The sequence below is a fragment of the Podarcis filfolensis genome (genome assembly GCF_964270895.1).
Source record: "Podarcis filfolensis genome assembly, chromosome: 4".
Lineage (NCBI taxonomy): Eukaryota > Metazoa > Chordata > Lepidosauria > Squamata > Lacertidae > Podarcis > Podarcis filfolensis.
This window is the reverse complement of record NC_139607.1, coordinates 88,637,333-88,658,690: the sequence shown is the minus strand read 5'-3', so window position 1 is coordinate 88,658,690 and position 21,358 is coordinate 88,637,333. Positions and strand designations below refer to the sequence as shown.

General features: G+C 44.0%; 1 protein-coding gene across 11 annotated transcripts in view; it reads left to right on the top strand.

Moving 5' to 3' along the window:
• FAT3 (FAT atypical cadherin 3) overlaps nt 1-21,358 on the top strand; it is a 455,041-nt gene that overhangs the window by 329,393 nt on the left and 104,290 nt on the right. For all 11 annotated transcript variants that reach the window (XM_083609369.1, XM_083609376.1, XM_083609374.1 and 8 more), the window contains 3 exons: nt 1,328-1,467; nt 15,153-15,428; nt 17,413-17,623. In XM_083609369.1, the coding sequence (XP_083465495.1) occupies nt 1,328-1,467; nt 15,153-15,428; nt 17,413-17,623 (627 nt within the window). The remainder of the gene's footprint in view (nt 1-1,327; nt 1,468-15,152; nt 15,429-17,412; nt 17,624-21,358) is intronic.

Genomic DNA, 21,358 nt, shown 5'->3' with positions numbered 1-21,358 from the left:
CAACACGAGGACGGGCCTTCTCTGCGGTGGCTCCCTGTTTGTGGAATGCTCTCCCTAGGCAGGTTTGCCTGGCCCCTTCATTATACAACTTTAGGCGCCAGGTAAAAACGTTCCTCTTCCATCAGGCCTTTGGCTGATTGGCATCCAATGCCCTTTAAATGTGTTGTGAGAGAGGGGATTATTTTTTCATTTTCGTTCTTGTTGTTGTTGTTGTGCATTTTGTGTTTTTTATATTATAATTCTATGTTGTGAACCGCCCTGAGATCTATGGATGAAGGGTGGTATGCAAATTTTATAAATAGAAACAACAACAGAAATATATAGTATAGCGTTTTATATTTCCCTCACCGGGGGGGGGGCGTATTTGAAGTCATGCACTTACTCGGAAGAAAGTAAAGTGTTGCACTCAAGGACACCCCATCAGTGTGGGGGCTAAACCCGCTTTGCACTCCTAGTGACCCCAGCCTATCTGCATGGACCCTCCCTTAATTTGCTGTGACCTGAGTATGTTGGTCATGCGAGAATGTGACTGGATGTTGGGAACCAACTCTTATACCTGTCCTTGACAGCAAGGGCCACAGATCAGTGAATCTGCCTCAGGTTTGGCTTGAAGAAGGTTCCACATTCAATGTGCAGTTGAGGTGATGTGAGATACTTCTCATGAGACCCTGGAGAGCTACTGGGATTGCCTAGTTGGTAGAGCATGAGACCCTCAGTCTCTGGGTCGTGGGTTTGAGCCCCACGTTGGGCCAGTCAAAATAGCCAATAGCGGTCTTATTGGGCAAATAATCTTAAGGCAGCTTCTTTAGATGGGTGATACCTCATGGGTAGGTTTTTCGTGGGGGGCACAAGTAGACTATTAATTAGTCAGATTGCTTTTAAAACTGTGCAGGTAGCCCTGGTGGTGAGTTGCTCAGAATTGACATACAAATAACACTTGAATCTTGCTCCCAAATTAATATCAAATGAAGGAGGGGAAGTGCTTGTTCGTACTAACGAGGGCATCAGTCTTTGTAGGTTAATAGCCTTGTAAAGCCTTTTTAAGGAATCAATTATGCTTCGCTTGGATGCATTGCTGAATCTTTTGTCTGCAGTATGGGTTGTTTCGTTATCCCCCCCCTTCTTTCCTTTATGACATCTGTTTTACAATGTACAAATGATGCTTGAAAGGAAAAAATTAGCTTAGAACAATGATTGCTAAATGTGCAGTGCATGTTATGTGCAGCGCTTCTCTGTAAATTACCATACCCTGGTCTCTAGGTGTTGTTTCTCAACAACAACAAAAACATTCCAGAGATTTAATTGTGCCTTATGTTGCAACAACTAGGGGGGAATTTCGAGAGCTCTTTCGACGCAGACAAAGGTGTGGGGACCATTGTCATCGCAAAGCCCCTGGATGCTGAGCAGAGGTCCGTGTACAACATGACTGTGGAAGTCACTGATGGCACAAATGTGGCAAGCACTCAGGTAAGGCATATCACATCAGTTTCCTACGCCAAATGCTTCTGCTTTGTTTTGCAGGAATTGCAAATTATTTCAAGGGCATCATGTAAAATAGTGCCGTTTAAGAATCTCAGACCATTTCACATATGTCAGTTTTAAGCTGTGCATCTTGTTCCTTTGAATTCTGTGGATTCCAACAATCTGTTCGTCACCTCCTGGGTTGATGTGCAGAGTAGAATAAAACTGTTATTCAAATCTTGCACTTCTCCAAATTTTGCAATATAATTCTCAGTGCAAAAAGACTTAGCGGAATGTATTCAAAATGTGCATTTTAGAGTAAGGCACTTTTGGAAATGCACACGCTGAGATGAAATCTGTTATTTAAATATGTAGTTTGTGATAAAACACATATTTAAACAGTACTTTTAGAAACAAAACCCACAGCTTAATTCAGAAGTGGATGAAACAGGCTATTGAATGAACAAGTGCAAAACTTATTGGACCAGAAACAGAAAATCTATCCATCCATTGTGTGCTGAGAGAAGGTATTACTATTACTAACAATGAAGTGATTCAGCCATTTGCTCATTCAGTTGTACATTTATAAACCTGCCTTCCATCCAATACAGGGCAACAATGTTTTATTGAGGTCTTCTTGATCTCTGGCATGTTCCCTGCATCCTTAGCTATTCATTCACTGACTTTTTGTTTGGTCCTCAACCTTGCCTCCTGGTGGGTCCTCAGTTCTCGTGTTCTGGTCCGATTTCAGAAACACAAGGGAAAATGCAAGGCTGTTGGACCATGGACAGCTTCAAGTGAGCAACAAACTTGAGCAAAAGTTGGGAACAGATTAAGGCCTCTTGTGCAACAAATTAAGTTGATGTGGGGAGGGGAGGCTAACTCCTTTTGTTTGTTCATGTGGCCATATGCCTGGATGAAACCCTTCCCTAGGAAAGTATCAATGGCAGATCTCTTGATGACCCTTAAGCATCTCCCAGCCTGTAGCCTATTCCCTTTTTATGCTTTAAGACACCTGCACTTCCAGTGATACTTGCCAAAAGAAAAAAAGGAAAACCCCAAAACATGATTCTGGGGGAAGTGGGTGGCTATAAGAAATCATCCAATACGTCAGTTCTCTTCTTTGTGATATATATATATATATATATATATATATATATATATATATATATCCTAAATTTCCCTCTTGTGTCACAGCTAGACTTAGACAGCTGAGCTCCAACCCATGGAACGAAACCATATTTCATCTTCATTCCATAATAGCACCTGCTCATCTTCAGGTTTTTTTTATTCTTGCCTTGGCAGCATGTCCGCTATGTAGTCGGAGGCGGTAAAAAGCATTGTAGAAACGCCAGAGCTTGTTTTATAATAAATATTATTATTCAGTAATGTGATCAGTGGTGTGGATCTGCTGAACAGCTTTAGTTCCAACACTGTTGCCCATCTATTACAGGGTTGTTTTCCCCTCGCCTCCTAAAAACCATTATGACTTCCTTTTCTCCCTCCCCAGCCTCTCCGCATAGCCCATTACTACCTTAGTAAAGGGAATCAAATGACCGTGGTTTAAAATTCACACAGGGGTTATGTTACTTGTGTGTTAGCTTTGATGGCAGCTTACCAGAAAAACTCAGGATACTTTAGGAGGCACTAAGCCCTTCTCTATAAATTCAAGGAGAGGTCTGGGGGGAATGGTAGAAGTCAAGTGTGTGTGTGTGTGTGTGTGTGTGTGTGTGTGTGTGTGTGTGTGAAGCAACTTGACACCCCAAGCGACTACTTTGAAAGATTATATTTGTGTTAATCAGTTGTCTTCAGCCATCACACTCTCTTTGTGGACAGATAGCCGCCACCAATGCTTTAATGCCAGAAAAGATCCATCTTAATGTGGATTTTGCTGGGACTTCAAGCTGAACAGTGGCAGTGGGGAGAACGTTGATTTACTTGATTTATTATCTGCATGTGAGTATGAAGGTACCTGTCAGATTGATTAACTTTAACAAAGACTGAGCCAGGAGGACCACGCCAGCAATGGGCTTTCTGAGTTTTTCTGAGCCCGATTCATCACAGCCCGAGGGCATGCAGTAATTTACGGAAGGCTGGGTTTGTGTGCGCGCCATTATTTTGCTTTATTTTTGTGTGTGTAATTGCCTCGGGATGTTTTGGCTTGTACCTTTTTTTTCCAGAAATGGTGGGAACGGGGCAGCTTCATGTCTTCTGCTGCTTGAGCATAACTCCGAGCTCGTGTGCATAAAGGGAAATCAAGAGCTTGCCGCACATCTGTGATAATCATTTGGTGTAAAGCCTGCATGTGGCACAATGCAGATTGCATTGATGTGTCCACAGACTTCTTATGGGAATGTTTGGGATAAGGATGGCAAATTCGTGTTGCATATTAGTAGCGCTGTATTAATTTTTAAAAATGAAGCCTCATCATTGTGATAAGTGTATGTATGTGTCATGTCAGGGATTTATATTTCTCCCTTCCATTAAATTGCCAGAGCACTTTGCAAAATTTCAAAACTCCGTTGCATCCAAGAGGTCTAAAAGGAACCTCTTAATTAGTTGTTACAAATTTGTGGGAATGGGGAAGTGACTCCCAGACTTAGTTTATAGAAGGGGTGTTCACAAGTTGCAGTCAACAAATGTACAACCTGTGTACCTGACAGCTGATTCACGTATAAGAAATGGAGATAATCTGTGAACTTGTGTACAACCTGTGCAGATCAACAGTTGTACACGCTTGTACCAGGTGTAAATAGTGCTTGTACCTGTGTTCAGTGTAATGTGTGAAGAAGCCTAGAATCCAGAGGCAAAGCCGCTGCCCCCCCCCCCCCCGCTAGTCTAGCATTTTTGGTTGGGAATTGCTTTTCCATGCATGGTGCTCCCACCTTAGCCTACGTCCTCAAAGCACAGGAGTTGGGCAGATCCACTCCCCACGTTTCCATTCTAGTAGCCCTTCAGACGTTGGAGGGTGAACCACTTGAGTGGCCCCCTATATTCATGGAGATGATTCCTTCCCTGGACCTTTATGGGTTCTAAAATGTGAAGGAAGCCTCCACAGATTCATGATCCAGCTTGTTTAGTGAAAACCATGTTGGAAGCAGTATTAAATCTGTGGGTCTCTTGCTCCCTCTTGTCATTTCTTCTTCCTCAAAAACGCCCTGTATAACTCAGCTACTTAATAAGTATTAAGGCTGCAATGCTAACCCCACTTACCTGGGAGTTAACCCCCTTGAATTCAATAGGATTTACATCTGAGTAGACATGGTTCGGATTGGACTGCTATACCACCACAACATTTTGCTTCAAAGGCCAATGTAATTGTTCTTGGCACATCACCCCTTTTTTTTTATTCAGATGCATTTTTGGCCAAACCGAACCCAAAGGTATTTCTGATGGGCAGCATTGGATCCCGCTTTGGAAGAGACTCGCCTACTCTGGATTTTTAATTTGCTTTGATTTAGCTGTATTTCTTCGGGTCTTTTCAGCTGCTGATTCCCCACCCCGAGTAGAACATCTTTGCTAATGCTTTGAGTGTTGCTTTGCTAATTTATAAGCTCAGGGGCCTCAAAGAGCCTTTATTTGGAAGTGCTTTAACTGTGGGAAATCGGAAGTAAGCAGGGAAAAGGAAATCTTTTATATTCAGGCAACATCCCTTGACTGTAAATGAGGCGTCTTGGATCTAGTTCTCTCAAACATCCAATGAGGTCATATACCTGTATTCTGACTATATCACTTGAGAGTGGATGTGTGAATTGATATGAATGGAATATCTCTTCCATGGGGGCAATGGGAGGAGAGAATAAATTCCCATGCACATAGAAAACTAGTATGTCAGGGAGAGGGCAGAACTAGAATCCTTCTCTCTGAAACCTAGTTTTCCCCAGTTGTCCTTGCTCTGCCAGGTGGTCTGATGAGAGTGAAATAGTGCCTCCCACAGGTAGAATCTTCTAATTAGGACCCTGCCTGTTCGTTGATGGAAGGAGACATCTTGGTATTGAGACTGACCTCCAAGATTTCCATTTTTCTGTGTTCAGGAATTTTGTGTGTGCACAGGGGGTGCAGCTGCTCTTTGTGAAAAACAGGCCTTAACAGTGTGAGCACAAATGGTCGAGTGGTTTAGAACTCACTCTGTCCACATTACAGATGTTGTGTGGTTTAATGGCCATCTTAGCAGCTTTGCTTACCAAGGATGTTTGAATTAGGAATAGGTGGAGGTAATGAATCTTAGAATCAGAAGATCCCAGGGGTCTGGGAGCACGACTGTCTGGCTGCAATTCTAAACTCATTTTCTAGCAAGCAGCGATAAAAGGAGTTACTGATTTCCATTCTGCCCTGCATTCATTGCATGCAGCGCTGTTTCTGTTCCACTGCAATTTAGCTTCCAACAAAAACTATGTTTTTCTTCTCGCTGTCCGTTATGGAGAAACACTTAAATCATGTAAGTCTGCACCATTCATTTCAGATGAAAGGAAACACAATGCAGATCGGAAGAAAGAGCATCATTAATTCCGTATAATAATAATAATAATAATAATAATAATAATAATAATTTATTATTTATACCCCGCCCATCTGGCTGGGCCTCCCCAGCCACTCTGGGCGGCTTCCATAGAAACCAAAAACACAGTAAAATATCACACGTTAAAAACTTCCCTGAGCAGGGCTGCCTTAAGATGTCTTCTGAATGTCAGGTAGTTGTTTATCGCTTTGACATCTGCTGGAAGGGCGTTCCACAGGGCGGGCGCCACTACCGAGAAGGCCCTCTGCCTGGTTCCCTGTAGCTTTGCTTCTCGCAATGAGGGAACCGCCAGAAGGCCCTCGGCGCTGGACCTCAGCGTCCGGGCAGAATGATGGGGGTGGAGACGCTCCTTCAGGTATACTGGACCGAGGCCGTTTAGGGCTTTAAAGGTCAGCACCAACACTTTGAATTGTGCTCGGAAACGTACTGGGAGCCAATGTAGGTCTTTCAAGACCGGTGTTATATGGTCTCGGCGGCCGCCCCCAGTCACCAGTCTAGCTGCCGCATTCTGGATTAGTTGTAGTTTCCGAGTCACCTTCAAAGGTAGCCCCACGTAGAGTGCATTGCAGTAGTCCAAGCGGGAGATAACCAGAGCATGCACCACTCTGGCGAGACAGTCTGCAGGCAGATAGGGTCTCAGCCTACGTACCAGATGGAGCTGGTAAACAGCTGCCCTGGACACAGATTTGACCTGTGCCTCCATGGACAGCTGTGAGTCCAAAATGACTCCCAGGCTGCGCACCTGGTCCTTCAGGGGCACAGTTACCCCATTCAGGACCAGGGAATCCTCCACACCTGCCCGCCTCCTGTCCCCCAAAAACAGTACTTCTGTCTTGTCAGGATTCAACCTCAATCTGTTAGCCGCCATCCATCCTCCAACCGCCTCCAGACACTCACACAGGACCTTCACCGCCCTCACTGGTTCTGATTTAAAAGAGAGGTAGAGCTTGCTTGCAGTCTGCAAACAACAGACTGCAAGCTCATCTATTGCTTGCAGTCTGCAAACAACAATTGTATTTGCTGGATTGATTTGTGGGATATATCAGCTCCACTTTTTTGGGGGGGCTGGGTTGCAGTCAGGCCCCCCGGCCACTCCCCTCAATGTGGCGGCGTCCTATGTCATGCTGGGGGAGACCCCGGCCACACCACATAACCAGGCGGCCAATCAGGTCGCTTCGGAGGCGGGGCCAGGGCCCATTGAAGCCGCGGCGCAACTCCTAACATTAACCTAAAATTATGTGTCCTTTTGTCTTTATTCTCCTGGGGCAGCTGGGGGGTCTTGACAATCAAATAAGCGAACATTGGTGATTTCCACTCCAATTTCTGTTTTCATCAGAATTCTGTAGCATCCCTACTAGCGAGCAAGTTCTACCGAATAAGCATGCTTAGGATTGCATGGCATCTTTGTAACCTTGAATCGTCCGTATGGAAGGTGGGTGCTGCAAGTTGCCACCCCCCTAGGAATAGCAGTAAGGAAAAGACTCTCCAGACTGGAGCACTTTGGCAGCAGCAGCCAGCACACAACTCCCTTCTCTCTTTCCCCTTTTAGTGTTCGAAAAATGTGAGCTCAGAATAGCAAACTGGGCTGTGTTGAACATTTCAGTCTCGTCATTCGGTGGGCATCTCAGTTGTCCTGGACAGTCAGTTCTGCACAATGAAAGGATTATACAATAGATTTTTTTTGTTAAGCTGCGTGTTTCATTCTCTGATATTCAGGTATACCAAGCCTATTCTGAGTATCCTTTCTAACAAAATGGTAGAGCATCAACAATGCCAACTGAGAACCTGCAAACAAATGGACTGTTTGTCTCCTGATGCACTGCTTGTCTGCTAACCCAGTTTGTTCTTTCATGGCTATTTGCCATTAAAATCCATGGGCCTAATGCAACTATTTCTATTGCTATGATTCTTGCCCACTCTTCTTGGATGCATAGACCCAATGTGGCTTCCAGATCCGTAAAACAAAACTAGCATTAATAAAACAATAAAAACATCATTGAAAAAATAAGTTGGCTTGCCCAGGGCAATCCAGTGACATCATATCTGGCTATGATTTTAAACCAGGTCTCCTAGGTGAAGTCCCCACCCCCCAAAAAAAAAATCAGAGGGAGAGCAACTCCCCTTTTTACCATGAATGCCAAGGAATTGATGCTTTTGAATTATGGTGCTGGAGGAGACTCTTGAGAGTCCCATGGACTGCAAGAAGATCAAACCTCTCCATTCTGAAGGAAATCAGCCCTGAGTGCTCAGATCCTGAAGGACAGATCCTGAAACTGAGGCTCCTAGACTTTGGCCACCTCGTGAGAAGAGAAGACTCCCTGGAAAAGACCCTGATGTTGGGAAAGATGGAGGGCACAAGGAGAAGGGGACGACAGAGGACGAGATGGTTGGACAGTGTTCTCGAAGCTACCAACATGAGTTTGACCAAACTGCGGGAGGCAGTGGAAGACAGGAGTGCCGGGCGTGCTCTGGTCCATGGGGTCACAAAGAGTCGGACACGACTAAACAACAACAAAAAGGAGAAATTGTTCCCTTCCTATAAGCCGGTCTTTTGTTGGAAGTTCAGGAGGTGAGAGGGAATACTAATTGTTGACAAGACAATTTGCCACACTGTGCAAAGGCATTGGAAAAACATTAGGTCTCCCCACTGCCCGAAGTTCTGAACAGACTGATGCAGAGGGAAATGCTTTTGCATCTTATATGAGCACAATATTGAGCCCACAATGGATCCTGAACCCAGGACCTGCAGATAAATATTGGATAGGGTCAAAAGTGCCCATATACACACAGCCCTCGAAATTCTACATTCACTGGCGCACAAATGCACACCTCAAACAGTTGAGCCCTGCTCTAGTCTTCCTCTGAGAGACCTGCCCTCAAGAACTATGGATTTTGTGCTGCCTTCTGTAACAGACACATTGCTCTTGTGAACCAGACCTCATGTTCTTCAGTGTGTGTTGATAAATGAGGCTGTACCAGAGTGACTAACCTTGCAGAAACTGAATTAAGGAGGAATTCTGCAACAAATTGAAACTTTCAGAGCCCATTGGCACTTGGCAGAACACAAGCATTAACATTTCCCCATGACATTTTTTTTCTTTCTTTCTGAAAGCATAAGCATACCAGAATGAACCTCTGTAAAATTCAAACGCGTTGCAGCAGCTCGGTGGTCTACTCGCCTTCTGCTCACTATGTTTATCTTTCAGAGCTGCCCACACTAGCAGCACTGAATTAATTGTATATTGGTTTTATTTAGTTGTTTGTCATGATCAAGAGAACTGTGCCCAATCTGTTTATGGGTCAGGGCCGAAATTTGAGTCGAGGAACAAGGAAAGCTCCCTGTTTCCGTGAGTATGTCAGTATTCAAGAGGATTTTTCTGAGAGCAAAGGCAAGAGATGGGATGAATTACAGAGTCTGCTCAGAGCATAGAAATGAAAGCAGAAGAACAATCCCAAGATTTGTAGCTGGTCTGCAGGCAGGAAGAGGAAGGAATGAGGAATAGTGGACTGCAGTCAGTTTGGAACAGGCAGAGGTATATAAGCAGGTGAGCTGAAGTTCTCAAATGAGTCTGTTTGGCATGAATTTGGGTGCAGGCAACATGTCTTTCCAAGCTCCTCCTCTTCCTGGCAGAAAGCACATCTCTTCTGCTCTCTACTCTGATGCCTAATAGAAGTAGGAGGCAATTGCTTTGCTGCATTCTAGGTAGGAAGGAGGAAGCAACACTTTCTCTCTGAGTAAGAAGAGGAATAGTGTGTGTGTGTGTGTGTGAGAGAGAGAGAGAGAGAGAGAGAGAGAGAGAGAGAGAGAGAGCCTGTAGTCATGTTACTTGAGCATCATAATTACTTCTCTGGTTCCCAAATCCAGCTGATGATGCCTTGCTTGAATCCAGACCTTGACGCAGTTTATTCTCTCTTACCTTTTCCGAACCATCCTCCAGGTGTGTTTCTGCACCCTGTTTCATCTCTCTCTCCCTCCCTCCCTCCCTCTCTGACACACACACAAACACACAAACAAACTCTTCTGTTTCCTTCAAAACCCTCAACAGTTCCTGGTGGAAGGAAAACATCTCCTAGCAATTAGTCCACGTTGACTTATCATTCTGGGATATTAACAAGTAATCTCCCCCTAACAGATTGATGGACCAGTAGCCGTAAGATCTCTGTCTGCGTATCCATCCTCTCTTCCCTCTCATTCTGGCCTTTTCCACATTTGCCTTTTGCACCACTCTTTCTAGGCACAAGTCCGCACTTAAAAGCTCAGTGTCTGAGTTGTTTGTTTGTTTTGCCCTAGAGCTTTCCCTGCAAAAGCCTGCTCGTTAGCGCTCAGTTGGTGCAAACATGAATTTGGGCTTTCTGCAGATTGCTGTTTGCTCCGATTGAGCTACAGAGAGCGGATTTTTGCGGGGAAAGCTCTGGATTTTAAAAAAGGCTATTTTGGCACACAACTTTAAAATGTGAACCATGCCTGGAAAGAGCAAAGCAAAGGCAGCTGTGGATAAGCCCTGCCCCCCCCCCCTCACGCACACATGCATAAATATACATTATGTGATATGTATATATATATTCTCATTTTTTTCTAGTATTTCTCTTTAGCGGAGTAAAGCTTTTGGATAGCCCATTAAACAGTTGATTCTTGCAATATTGGGCAACAAACGTTCTGAAGTGAGCACACGCTGGTTTTGTTTTTCCCTGTAGACTTGCAATTAATCTTCTGTGTGTGATTTTAAAAAAATCTCCCCAGCAGGGCCAATTCCCCTGAACTAAAACAATATTCATGTGAAAATGGGAGCTTATGACATTTAAAATGTTAAGGCTTTTACATCAGGGCCAAACTAGACGTGATGCTGTTTATGCAATTAGCAATTGTGTGAATCGCTTTTGAATTGGGGAAAAAAAAACCCTCATTTGCTCCAAATTCAAATAACAAGTGTGTAGGGGAGGGGAACAATCTGCATCAGGACCACGCCGGCTTCTTATCCAGATTGGGTTCCTTGTATTTTCACTACTACTAAAAGGGATAATAAACATTACAGTGGTACCTTGGTTGTCGAATGGCTTGGCTCCCGAACAAATTGGCTCCCGAACACTGCAAACCCAGAAGTGAGTGTTCCGATTTGCAAAAGTTTTTGGGAAGCCGAATGTCCGACGTGGCTTCCATTGCTTCCGACTGAGTGCAGGAAGCTCCTGCAGCCAATCGGAAGCCACGCCATGGTTTTCAAACCATTCTAGGAGTCAAATAGAAGGCATGCTGGGATAGATGGACTAATAATCAGACTTTGTATAAGGTAGCTTCATACAGCATGACTGTTTGAATTCCTAATAATAATAATAATAATTTATTATTTATACCCTGCCCATCTGGCTGGGTTTCCCCAGCCACTCTGGGCGGCTTCCAACAAAACACTAAAATACAGTAACCTATTAAACGTTAAAATCTTCCCTAAATAGGGCTGCCTTCAGATGTCTTCTAAAAGTATGGTAGTTATTTTTCTCTTTGACATCTGGTGGGAGGGCATTCCACAGGGCAGGCGCCACTACCGAGAAGGCCCTCTGCCTGGTTCCCTGTAACTTGGCTTCTCGCAGTGAGGAAACCACCAGAAGGCCCTCGGCACTGGACCTCAATGTCCGGGCAGAATGATGGAGGTGCTCAGACATTGATTCTTTACTTGAGATTCCTGCATTGAGGGGTTGGACTAGATTGCCCCATCCAACTCTACTATTTCATGATTCTGTGACTGAGGTTGCCAGGTGACCTTGAGCCTAATCTGCTACAGAGGATTGTTGTAAGAATGCTGTGGGAACACACAGCTCAATGTAAGCTCCCCACCCACAATCTCTTCCTTAAATGTGGCAAAGTAATAATTTTGATTCCTATCCTCTGGGATGCATTGGTGCACCTCAGATACATCACAGCTTTAAAAAAATACATATAGCAGGTCTGTGCATGTCTTCTCAGAATACTCATTAAATTCATTGGAACTTACTCAGGTTCATGGGCATCGTGTATGGCAGCCACAATGTATGTTTATGCCGTGTTGGTGTCATTAGTCGTAATATCATGCATCATATGCATAGAAAGGGGCATTACTTTAGACCCAACAAAACAGAATTAGACCTTTGGTTTTCAGTTCTTTCATTCTTAACTTTCCATATAATTGTTGTGGCTGTCGTTGCTGTTGTTGTTTAGCAACCTAAGTTCCCAGCAGTGTGCTCAGTTTTAATGATTTCTACCATTCCTTATTTTTCTAAGGCCAACAGAGTATCCCAGTGAGTATCCCAAGCCATAGCATGCAAGGGATATTTGTAATCATTAGCAGTTTGGATTTTACAGGGTATCCATCGTTTCTACTGCTGCCTCCATCTTCAGCAAATCTGGGTACCTCGTCTTCCCTCTTCTGTTCCCCCAGCCGTGTAAAGCTCACAGAAACGACTCCATCCCAAGCCTACCCTAAGCAACATGCAATATAGTCTTAACTTAGAGGGAATTTTATTGCAACTGCCTTCTAGACTGTTCCCAGGATAGGTCATTACAGGCAATTTTTTGGGAATTGTTTACGCACTTTCTGGTAAAGCATTCAGCAAACGTCTCACTAACGTCGCGGAAAGCTAATGTTTCATGTCTCTCCCAGGGCAACCTCTTTTCATAAAATACTATCATAATAGCTTATAAGTAAATCTTTTCCTCCATTAAAACGCGAAGTGTGGGTGTAAGTGACTGGGCTCAGACTGAAGCCTTGTAAACGCGTTCGAGTAGACATCCTCTCCACCCACCCCTCTACCCCCTACGCACACTTAAAAAGTGTGGGGGCGGTGAGTTGTTTTCTTATTAGCTTCGTCTGCCCTTCGGATTTTTCCAGAGCTCACACTCTCTGCATCCTGACTGAACCTGTGTCAGGCAAAACAGCTGCTGAGTGCTTCCAGTAGCTTTATAATGGCTCACATTGTTGATGGAGGTAGCAATGAGACGGTGGCCACACCGACCTCATCTACACAAGCAGCCGAACGAGGCAGGGGTGAAGTGGCAGGCAATTCATTCAGGAAAAAACTTTACAGAAGTCAGCGATTCATCTGGTGGAGCATCGAATAAACTTTTTGCTGCGGCGGTGCTTTAGAATACAGTGGAAGAGAGGCATTTGAACCACGGTCTGTTCTCCCTTCACTATATTATACCCCGTGGTAGAGCACATCCTTTGCAGGGTTTGATCCCTGGCATCTTCAGTTGAGTTGGAAGAGCCCTATCTGAAATTCTGGAGATCAGCATCTTCTCAGTATAGACGTTTATAACATGGTGCATGGCATGGAGAATGTGGATGGAGAAAAGTTTTTTCTTCTTCTCTCGTAAGACTAGAACGTATAGATATCCAGTGAAGTTAGTTGTTGGAAGATTCAGGGCAGATTTTTTTATAGTACTTACCGTATTTTTCGTCCCATAGGACGCACCTAGTTTTTTTTGGGGGGGGGGGAAATAAAGGAAAAAATGTTTTCCTTTATTTCTCCCCCAAAACCAGGTCGGGGATCAGCGGGATGGCAGCGCTGCGCCTCCCCGCTGTCCTCCCGAGCTTGTGGGGCTGGCCGATGTCTGCCTGGTGCGAGGGGCTCTCTGCTTCAGGGCGCCCCGCGTGCTGGGCGGCGGGCTGCTATCCGCAGCGTGGACTCCCCACGCTGCGGATGTCTGCCGGGCGCTCTGCTTTCAGCGCGCCCGGCACTCCGGGAAGCAGGCTGCGGATGTTTTCCCAAAGTGCCGGGCACTCTGCTTTCGGGGTGACCGGCGCTCCGGGAAACAGGCTGCTATCCGCAGCCTAGACAGCCCTGCGGGAAGTCCCGCAGGGCTGCCGAGGCTGTGGATGTCTTCCTGAAGCCTGGAGAGCGAGAGGGGTCGGTGTGCACCGACGCCTCTCGCTCTCCAGGCTTCAGCGAAAGCCTGCATTCGCCCCATAGGACGCACACACATTTCCCCTTCATTTTTGGAGGCGAAAAGGTGCGTCCTATGGGGCGAAAAATACGGTACTCATGCGGTGCATAGTTGAACTATGGAACTCACTTCCACAGGAGGCAGTGATGTCCACTAACTTAGATGGCATTAAAATCCATGGAGGAAAAGGCTATCGATGGCCACTAGCCATGATACCTGCGCCTTCACAGTTTAAGACAGTAACCCTTCCGAATAGCAGTTTATGGAAGCCACTGGACAGCAGAGTGTTCTTGTGCACAGATCCTGTGCTTGTCAGTTTCCTGCAGGCATCTGGTTAGCCACTGTGAGAGCAGGATGCTTGACGAGATGGGCCATTGGCCTGATCCAGCAAGCTCTTCTTATGTCTCTGACCTAGTTGGTCTGACTTGGTACAAGGCAAGCTAACACCTTCATGTGCTGCTTTGCAGCCAGGCAATTAACCTCAAGCACCAGACGACTAAAGACTCATATAAGGTTCCTTTCTCAGATAGGAAACAAGTAGGGAATGAAGGGATGATTTCTTTAAGAGTGCAATCCTACACCTGTCTATTCCCTATTGAACTGAATGGGACTTAACCTTGGAACGGTCACGTACATCTATTTTATGTGTTTTATTGTGGCCTGCCAAGGCTTCCCCACAGACATATTGGAATGGTTAGTCTATAGTGATGGGGGAGAATCTTGATTCAGTTCTCATTTAAAGGCAAACCTACCTATTTTGCACTTTCTGAAACCATGCGGGAACTGAAACACAACCATCCTTTGAAACTCACACTCCTCCAAACTTTGCAAAGACACTGTGTCTTTTCTACTGCCTGGTGATGCATCCTAGAACTTTGCTTTATGAACCATGTATCCTGTACCTTGAGCTCATGATGAGACTGTGTTTCTTAAATAAAGCACTGGGGTTTCCTCAAGCCAAGAGTTCCAAGGACTGAGTCCAAATGATAAGCCAAGATCAAACTTGGTCTGAAGATTATTGTTTTCTGGGAGTGAAACAAACCACAATCCCTAGTTTGGATGGAACTGTAAGCCGGATATTGCGATTTGTTTCCTCCTAATAGGAGCGGGGAGGAGTGAAGCAGGTGCAATTTGCTTGTGTGCAAGTAAGCGTAATCTATCATCATTATATGTTTGAAAACAGCCAATGTGGCAAGTATCTGTGTATAATTTGCTTCTTCTCCAACACAAAACCCCGCTTTCCCTCCTTTTATATTGCAGGTTCTCATCAAAGTATTGGACAACAACGATAACGGTCCAGAATTTTCCCACCCGAGTTATGACGTCACAATTTCTGAGGACATCCTCCCTGACACTGAGATCCTGCAAGTTGAAGCCATAGACAGAGATGAGAAGCACAAGCTCAGCTACATCATTCATAGTAGTATTGACTCAGTCAGTGTGAGGAAGTTCAGGATGGATCCCAACACAGGAGTTCTGTACACCGCCGAGCGCTTAGACCACGAAGCCCAAGATAAGCACATCCTAAACGTAATGGTAAGAACTGAATATTAACTGTGTGCTCAGGCACAATCAGTGCCTATTAATAGATGTATGCTATAGTCTACTGATAAGCACCGAGGCTTTAAAAATTGGCAAGGAAGCAGTAATTAATTTTCCTCCCTCCACTGGCGTGCATTTATTTATTCGTTCCGTTCTTTCAGTGCTGAAGCTTTGTGAGGCTTACTATGAAAGCGTTTTTATCTCACAAAATGGTTTTGCCATCTTAAGGGAGAACACGGAAGAAACATTATAATCTCCCAATGCCTGGGCCTTTTATCAGAGGTGACTCTCTTGAAGAGTTTCTCAGGAGAAGTTTTTAAAGTTCTTTCAGAATCTATTAAACAAGGTGATTATCGCTCTTCTTGCCCGTGCCCTGTTATTGAAAGCAAAGTGCTCTGATTCATCTTGCATTTCTGTAGGATTTTCCCAAGCAGAAGACACTGGTTTATGTGCCTAAATTACGGGGGGTGGGGTGTTGTTCTGCTGTGAAGTGGATGCTGAATACAGTGGTACCTCGGGTTACATACGCTTCAGGTTACAGACTCCGCTAACCCAGAAATAGTACCTCAGGTTAAGAATTTTGCTTTAGGATGAGAACAGAAATTGCGTGGTGGCAGCAGCAGGGAGGCCCCATTAGCTAAAGTGGTACCTCAGGTTAAGAACAGTTTCAGCTTAAGAACGGACCTCGAGAACAAATTAAGTTCTTAACCCGAGGTACCACTGTATTATGGAGCATAAATTATTATTGTTGTTTGTTAGCAGTGGGTTAGAACTTCCAAACTAACTTTGACTAACATCTCACACCTTTGAGAAATTTTACTAGTTTTTTCCAGGGATGACTGGATCTCACTCAATTCTCCTTGTCATAGTATTTAGCACAGAGATAGTCAACTTCATAGCCTCCAAATGTCCAACTGCCTCTCTAGTCACAATCTATTGCACGATCACATCGGGATCTCTTTCCTGCTCTGTGATTTGCCTGCGTGCTGGAGCATATCAGGGAGCTGTTTAGGTTGGTTGCGAGTGAGAATGTGTCCTTAAAACCAGAGTGGTTGATGCATGTGCCGTATCTGTACAAAATCTGGAAGTAAAAAGCAGAAAAAAAGATGGATGGCTAGCACACTGGTTCTGCTCCAGAAGCAAAACCTAATCAACAAGTGATAGCGAAGTATTTTCAACCAACTACTATTCCGGTATATAGCTTTACCCTCAAGGCCAAGATCTGTTCCTACATATTTTTTGAAATTTTATTCATGATTTTCAGGTTTATACATTTCAATAATTTTACAGTCATTTTAACATTTTGAAACTTGACTTCCTTCCCCCTCTTTCTATGGTTCCTTAAATTTGTTTTTCATATCTTCTGCGTATCCAAATTAACTTAATTTGTTCATCTGCTTTAAATATATACTCTTATGAAACTGCAGGTTATTACAATAATCCTGCCAATGTTCTTATCTGTTTGCAATTTATCTGTAAATATTCAACAAACCATTTCCATTCTTTTATTAAAAAAAATTAAAAAATTAAAAATTGTCCAGTAGCACCTTAGAGACCAAGTAAGTTTGTTCTGGGTATAAGCTTTCGTGTGCATGCACACTTTTTCAGATATAAAAAGTTTGTTATCTTGATTTCTTATTCTTCCGGTACGTTTCACCATTTTGCATATTCCATAAGTTTTTGTATCCATTCTTCCTTTGCTGGGACTTCTACTTTTTCCATTTGGGGGCAAGTAACATTCTTGCCGCTGTAGTAGCATGCATGAATAGGTTTATATACAGTTTAGGTAGTTCTGTCCCTATAATTCCCAAAAGAAACTTGTTACTACATATTGCAGTAGCAAACTCCCTAGTTTAACTAGGCAATGTGTAAAGATGTATTGAATTCATGACTTCTTCCCCAGATGTAACGTTGGCCGGGTTTTGTGGCCCTACCAGTTTGTCTCTGTGCTCCAGTGATTGTTGCTCCTTCTCCCCAGGTTCGTGACCAAGAGTTCCCCTATCGGCGGAATTTGGCAAGGGTAATTGTCAACGTGGAAGACTCCAACGATCACAGCCCGTACTTCTCGAGCCCTTTGTACGAAGCATCTGTGTTTGAATCAGCTGCCATTGGCTCTGCTGTTCTGCAGGTCACCGCCTTGGACAAAGACAAAGGCGAAAACGCAGAGCTGATCTACACAATTGAAGCAGGTTAGCAAGTGAGGTTTTTTGCACTGTGAGGTTGCACGTAATAAAATCGCACGATGTAATGCAATTGTTGGATAGAATTAAAGATTACAGCAAGAAAGGTAAGTATGCCAAGGTTCCTTGGAAATCAATGAGGCCTTATGTTTAACTCGTTTGCCTTTTTATGTCTTGCATTCAAGAGATGGCGCCTTGCAGGGTCTTTTTATGCTTCTCAGAATTGCACCGTTGTTGTTGCTGCTGCTGCTGCTGTTGTACTTGCATTGCTAAACACAATAATCCCCATTGAGCCCAATAATTATCTATTTGTTGACTTAAAACATCCCCATCACCAATACCCAACCAGAAGGGTTCCCAGAATAGATTCCAGAGGTCAGTAAAAACAAGATGTTTACAGGATTATAATCAGAGAGCTTGACATAGAATCATAGAAACTTAGAGTTGGAAGGGACCCCAAGGGTCATCTTGTCTAACCCCTTGCAGTGCAGGAATCTCAGCTAAAGCATCCATGACAGATGGCCATCCAACCTCTGCTTTAAAACCTCCAAGGAAGGAGAGTCCACCACTTCTTGTGGGAGTCTGTTCCACTGCTGAACAGCTCTTACTGTCAGAAAGTTGTTCCGAATGTTTAGTCGGAATCTCCTTCCTTTCAACTTGAAGCCATTGGTTCGAGTCCTGCCCTCCAGAGCAGGAGATGTCTCTATGTGACAGCCCTTAAGTTATTTGAGGATGGTGATCATATATCCTCTCAGTCTCCTCTATTCCAGGCTAAACCTACCCAGCTCCTTCAAGTGGTCCTTATAAAGCTTAGTTTCCAGACCCTTGATCATCTTGTGTTTTTTTTAAAAAAATTAATATTTATTACTTTCCCAACAATTTAAACACTACAAAGGAAAAAAAAAAAGTTAAACAATACAATACAATACAAAAACAAAGACACTACATAACATTAACACTAAGACATTAAACTAACAAAACAAAACAAAAACAATTTAAGACACATCAAACAATTTCAATATCTTATCTTTCATTCACTTGTTTCAACGACCTCCTCACACCTCCCTTTTTGTATTCCACTTCAGTTAACTGTTTCAGCAATTCCTTTCCATCTTCCTCTGTTTTCTGTCCTGTAATTATCTTAACATATTCTAACCTTATTTTTTCCCTTTAATACATTAATAATCTATTTGTACTTAGTTCCTTATAACATTTCTACTAAAGCCATATAACTTCATTCCAACATTTTTCTAACATTCATTGATTTTACAGTATTTCTGTAAATAGTCTTTAAACTTTTTCCAGTCTTCTTCCACCGACTCTTCTCCCTGGTCTCGGATTCTGCCAGTCATTTCCGCCAGTTCCATATAGTCCATCAACTTCATCTGCCATTCTTCCCGGGTGGGTAAATCTTGTGTCTTCCAATACTTTGCGATGAGTATTCTTGCTGCTGTTGTTGCATACATAAAAAAAGTTCTGTCCTTCTTTGGCACCAGTTTGGCCGACCATACCCTTGATCATCTTGGTCGCCCTCCTCTGCACACATTCCAGCTTGTCAACATCCTTCTTGAATTGCGGTACCCAGAATTGGACACAGTATTTCAAGTGTGGTCTTACTAAGGCAGAATAGAGTAGTGCTGTTACTTCCCTTGATCTGGGCACTGTACTTCTGTTGATGCAGCCTAGAATAGCATTAGCTTCTTTTGCTGTTGCATCACACTGTTAACTCATGCTAAGGTTGTGGTCCACCAAGACCTCTAGATCCTTTTCACATGTACTGCTAGTAAGCCAGGTGTCCCCCAATCCAATATGTGTGCATCTGGTTCTTTCTGCCCAAGTGCAGAACCTTACATTTGTCCCTACTGAAAATCATTTTGTTAGCTTGCGCCCAATTCTTCAATCTGTTAAGGTCATTTTGAATTCCAATTCTTTCTTCTGCGGTTTTAGCTACCCCTCCCAGTTTGGTGTCATCTGCAAATTTGATGAGCATCCCCTCAATTCCTTCATCCAAGTCATTTATAAATACGATAAACAACAACAGGCCCAGGACAGAACCCTGCAGCACCCCACTTGCCACTTTTTTCCCAGGGTAATGAGGAACCATTAATGAGAACTCTTTGGGTTCGATCAGTCAACATAAAAGGAAAGAAGGTGTGTGGGTGGAAGAGGAAAGCAAGCAAACTCAGGCACCAATTCTTAATCTTAAAAAATTCTTAGGTTGACCAGCTGGCATGGAAACAACTCAAAAAGAGAAGGGACTGAAGGGAGCTGAACTTTCAGCAAAGCTGACTGAGTAGCCCTTCTCTCTAACTCTGCCTCTCCTTCTCTCTCCCCCTCGGTTTCAGCATGGTAGATAAATGCTTTCATTTGGTGGTAGAAGATGGCTGCAGAATCACTCCAAGTTTGATGGATTTCAACCTTGGCAGTCCAGTTCACTTTATCCTGCAGCAATTTTCCTGTCTAGTTGAGGCCATTGCTTCCATTACTTTCATGTGGTCATTGTTCTTTTGCCTCCTGCCTCACCGTTTATTTCAAGGAGCCCAACTGGCAGCCTCTCACTCTTTTCCAGTAATGGAAACTTGCTTCTGTCAACCATTGCCAGCTACTTCTGGACTTACATTCCTCTGCCTGCATTTTATAACAGTGGCCAAGGACTTGGATCTTTCAGCTTTCATAGATATACATCTGGCAACCTGAGTACAATAAACAAACATTGGGTCAGTCTTTTGAGCCTGCCCTCCCTGCCCTCAGGCCTACCCACTTAACCTCAACCATGTGCACAGAGTCCTGTGGAGCATTTATCCAGCGGCTTGCTACGTACAGGCCTGTGCTCACAAATGCACAGTCTGGGATGGATCATGCATTAGCAGATTTACATTCTTATGCATGCACAATTACAGCAAACATGCAAAGGGCAGGATGTGGACTAAGCATGTTCCACTTGTCCCACTGCACATTTACCTAATTTGCCAATGTTTGGATAACTCTAGTGTGATAACAGAAGGGATAGATTCCTGCAACCAGGACCACCTTAGACTAGGTCATGGGTAGGCAAACTAAGGCCTGGGGGTCAGATCCGATCCAATCACCTTCTCAATCTGGCCCACGGACGGTCCGGGAATCCGCGTGTTTTTACATGAGTAGAATGTGTGCTTTTATTTAAAATGCATCTCTAGGTTATTTGTGGGGCATAGGAATTCATCCCCACCCCAAAAAAATAGTCTGCCCCCCCCACAAAGTCTGAGGGACAGTGGACCTGGCTCCCTGCTGAAAAAGTTTGCTGACCCCTGGACTAGGTCTCTTCCTGCATTGTATTTGCTTTCAGTTCTGTCAATCACAACTCCAATTCACCTATGTGTGCCCTCCCCCTGGAACTGCAGGCTTGATCACCCTTACCAATCAACACTGATTTATTTTATTTATGATTTTTAATTTTATACAGTACTGAATTTGTGCATCCCAATCTATACACCTCCCCACTCAGTCTATAGCATCATGAATCGTTAAGATGGCATCATGAGGTTGTTGTCGTCTAAGTACATGAGGCTGACAAGTTTAGCGTCTTTTAAAGGGAATTAGCAGAGGTAACTCATCAAGTTGACAGAAGACCCAGATCTTAAACCCTCGTTGCTGCTAAACAGCTGCAAAGCAGCAGGGGAGATGGCAAGTGGAAGAGGAGTGCATGACCCAGTCAGCACTTTTCCTCTGCATCAGCTCCCTCCCTCAAGCCACTATTCCTTGGTG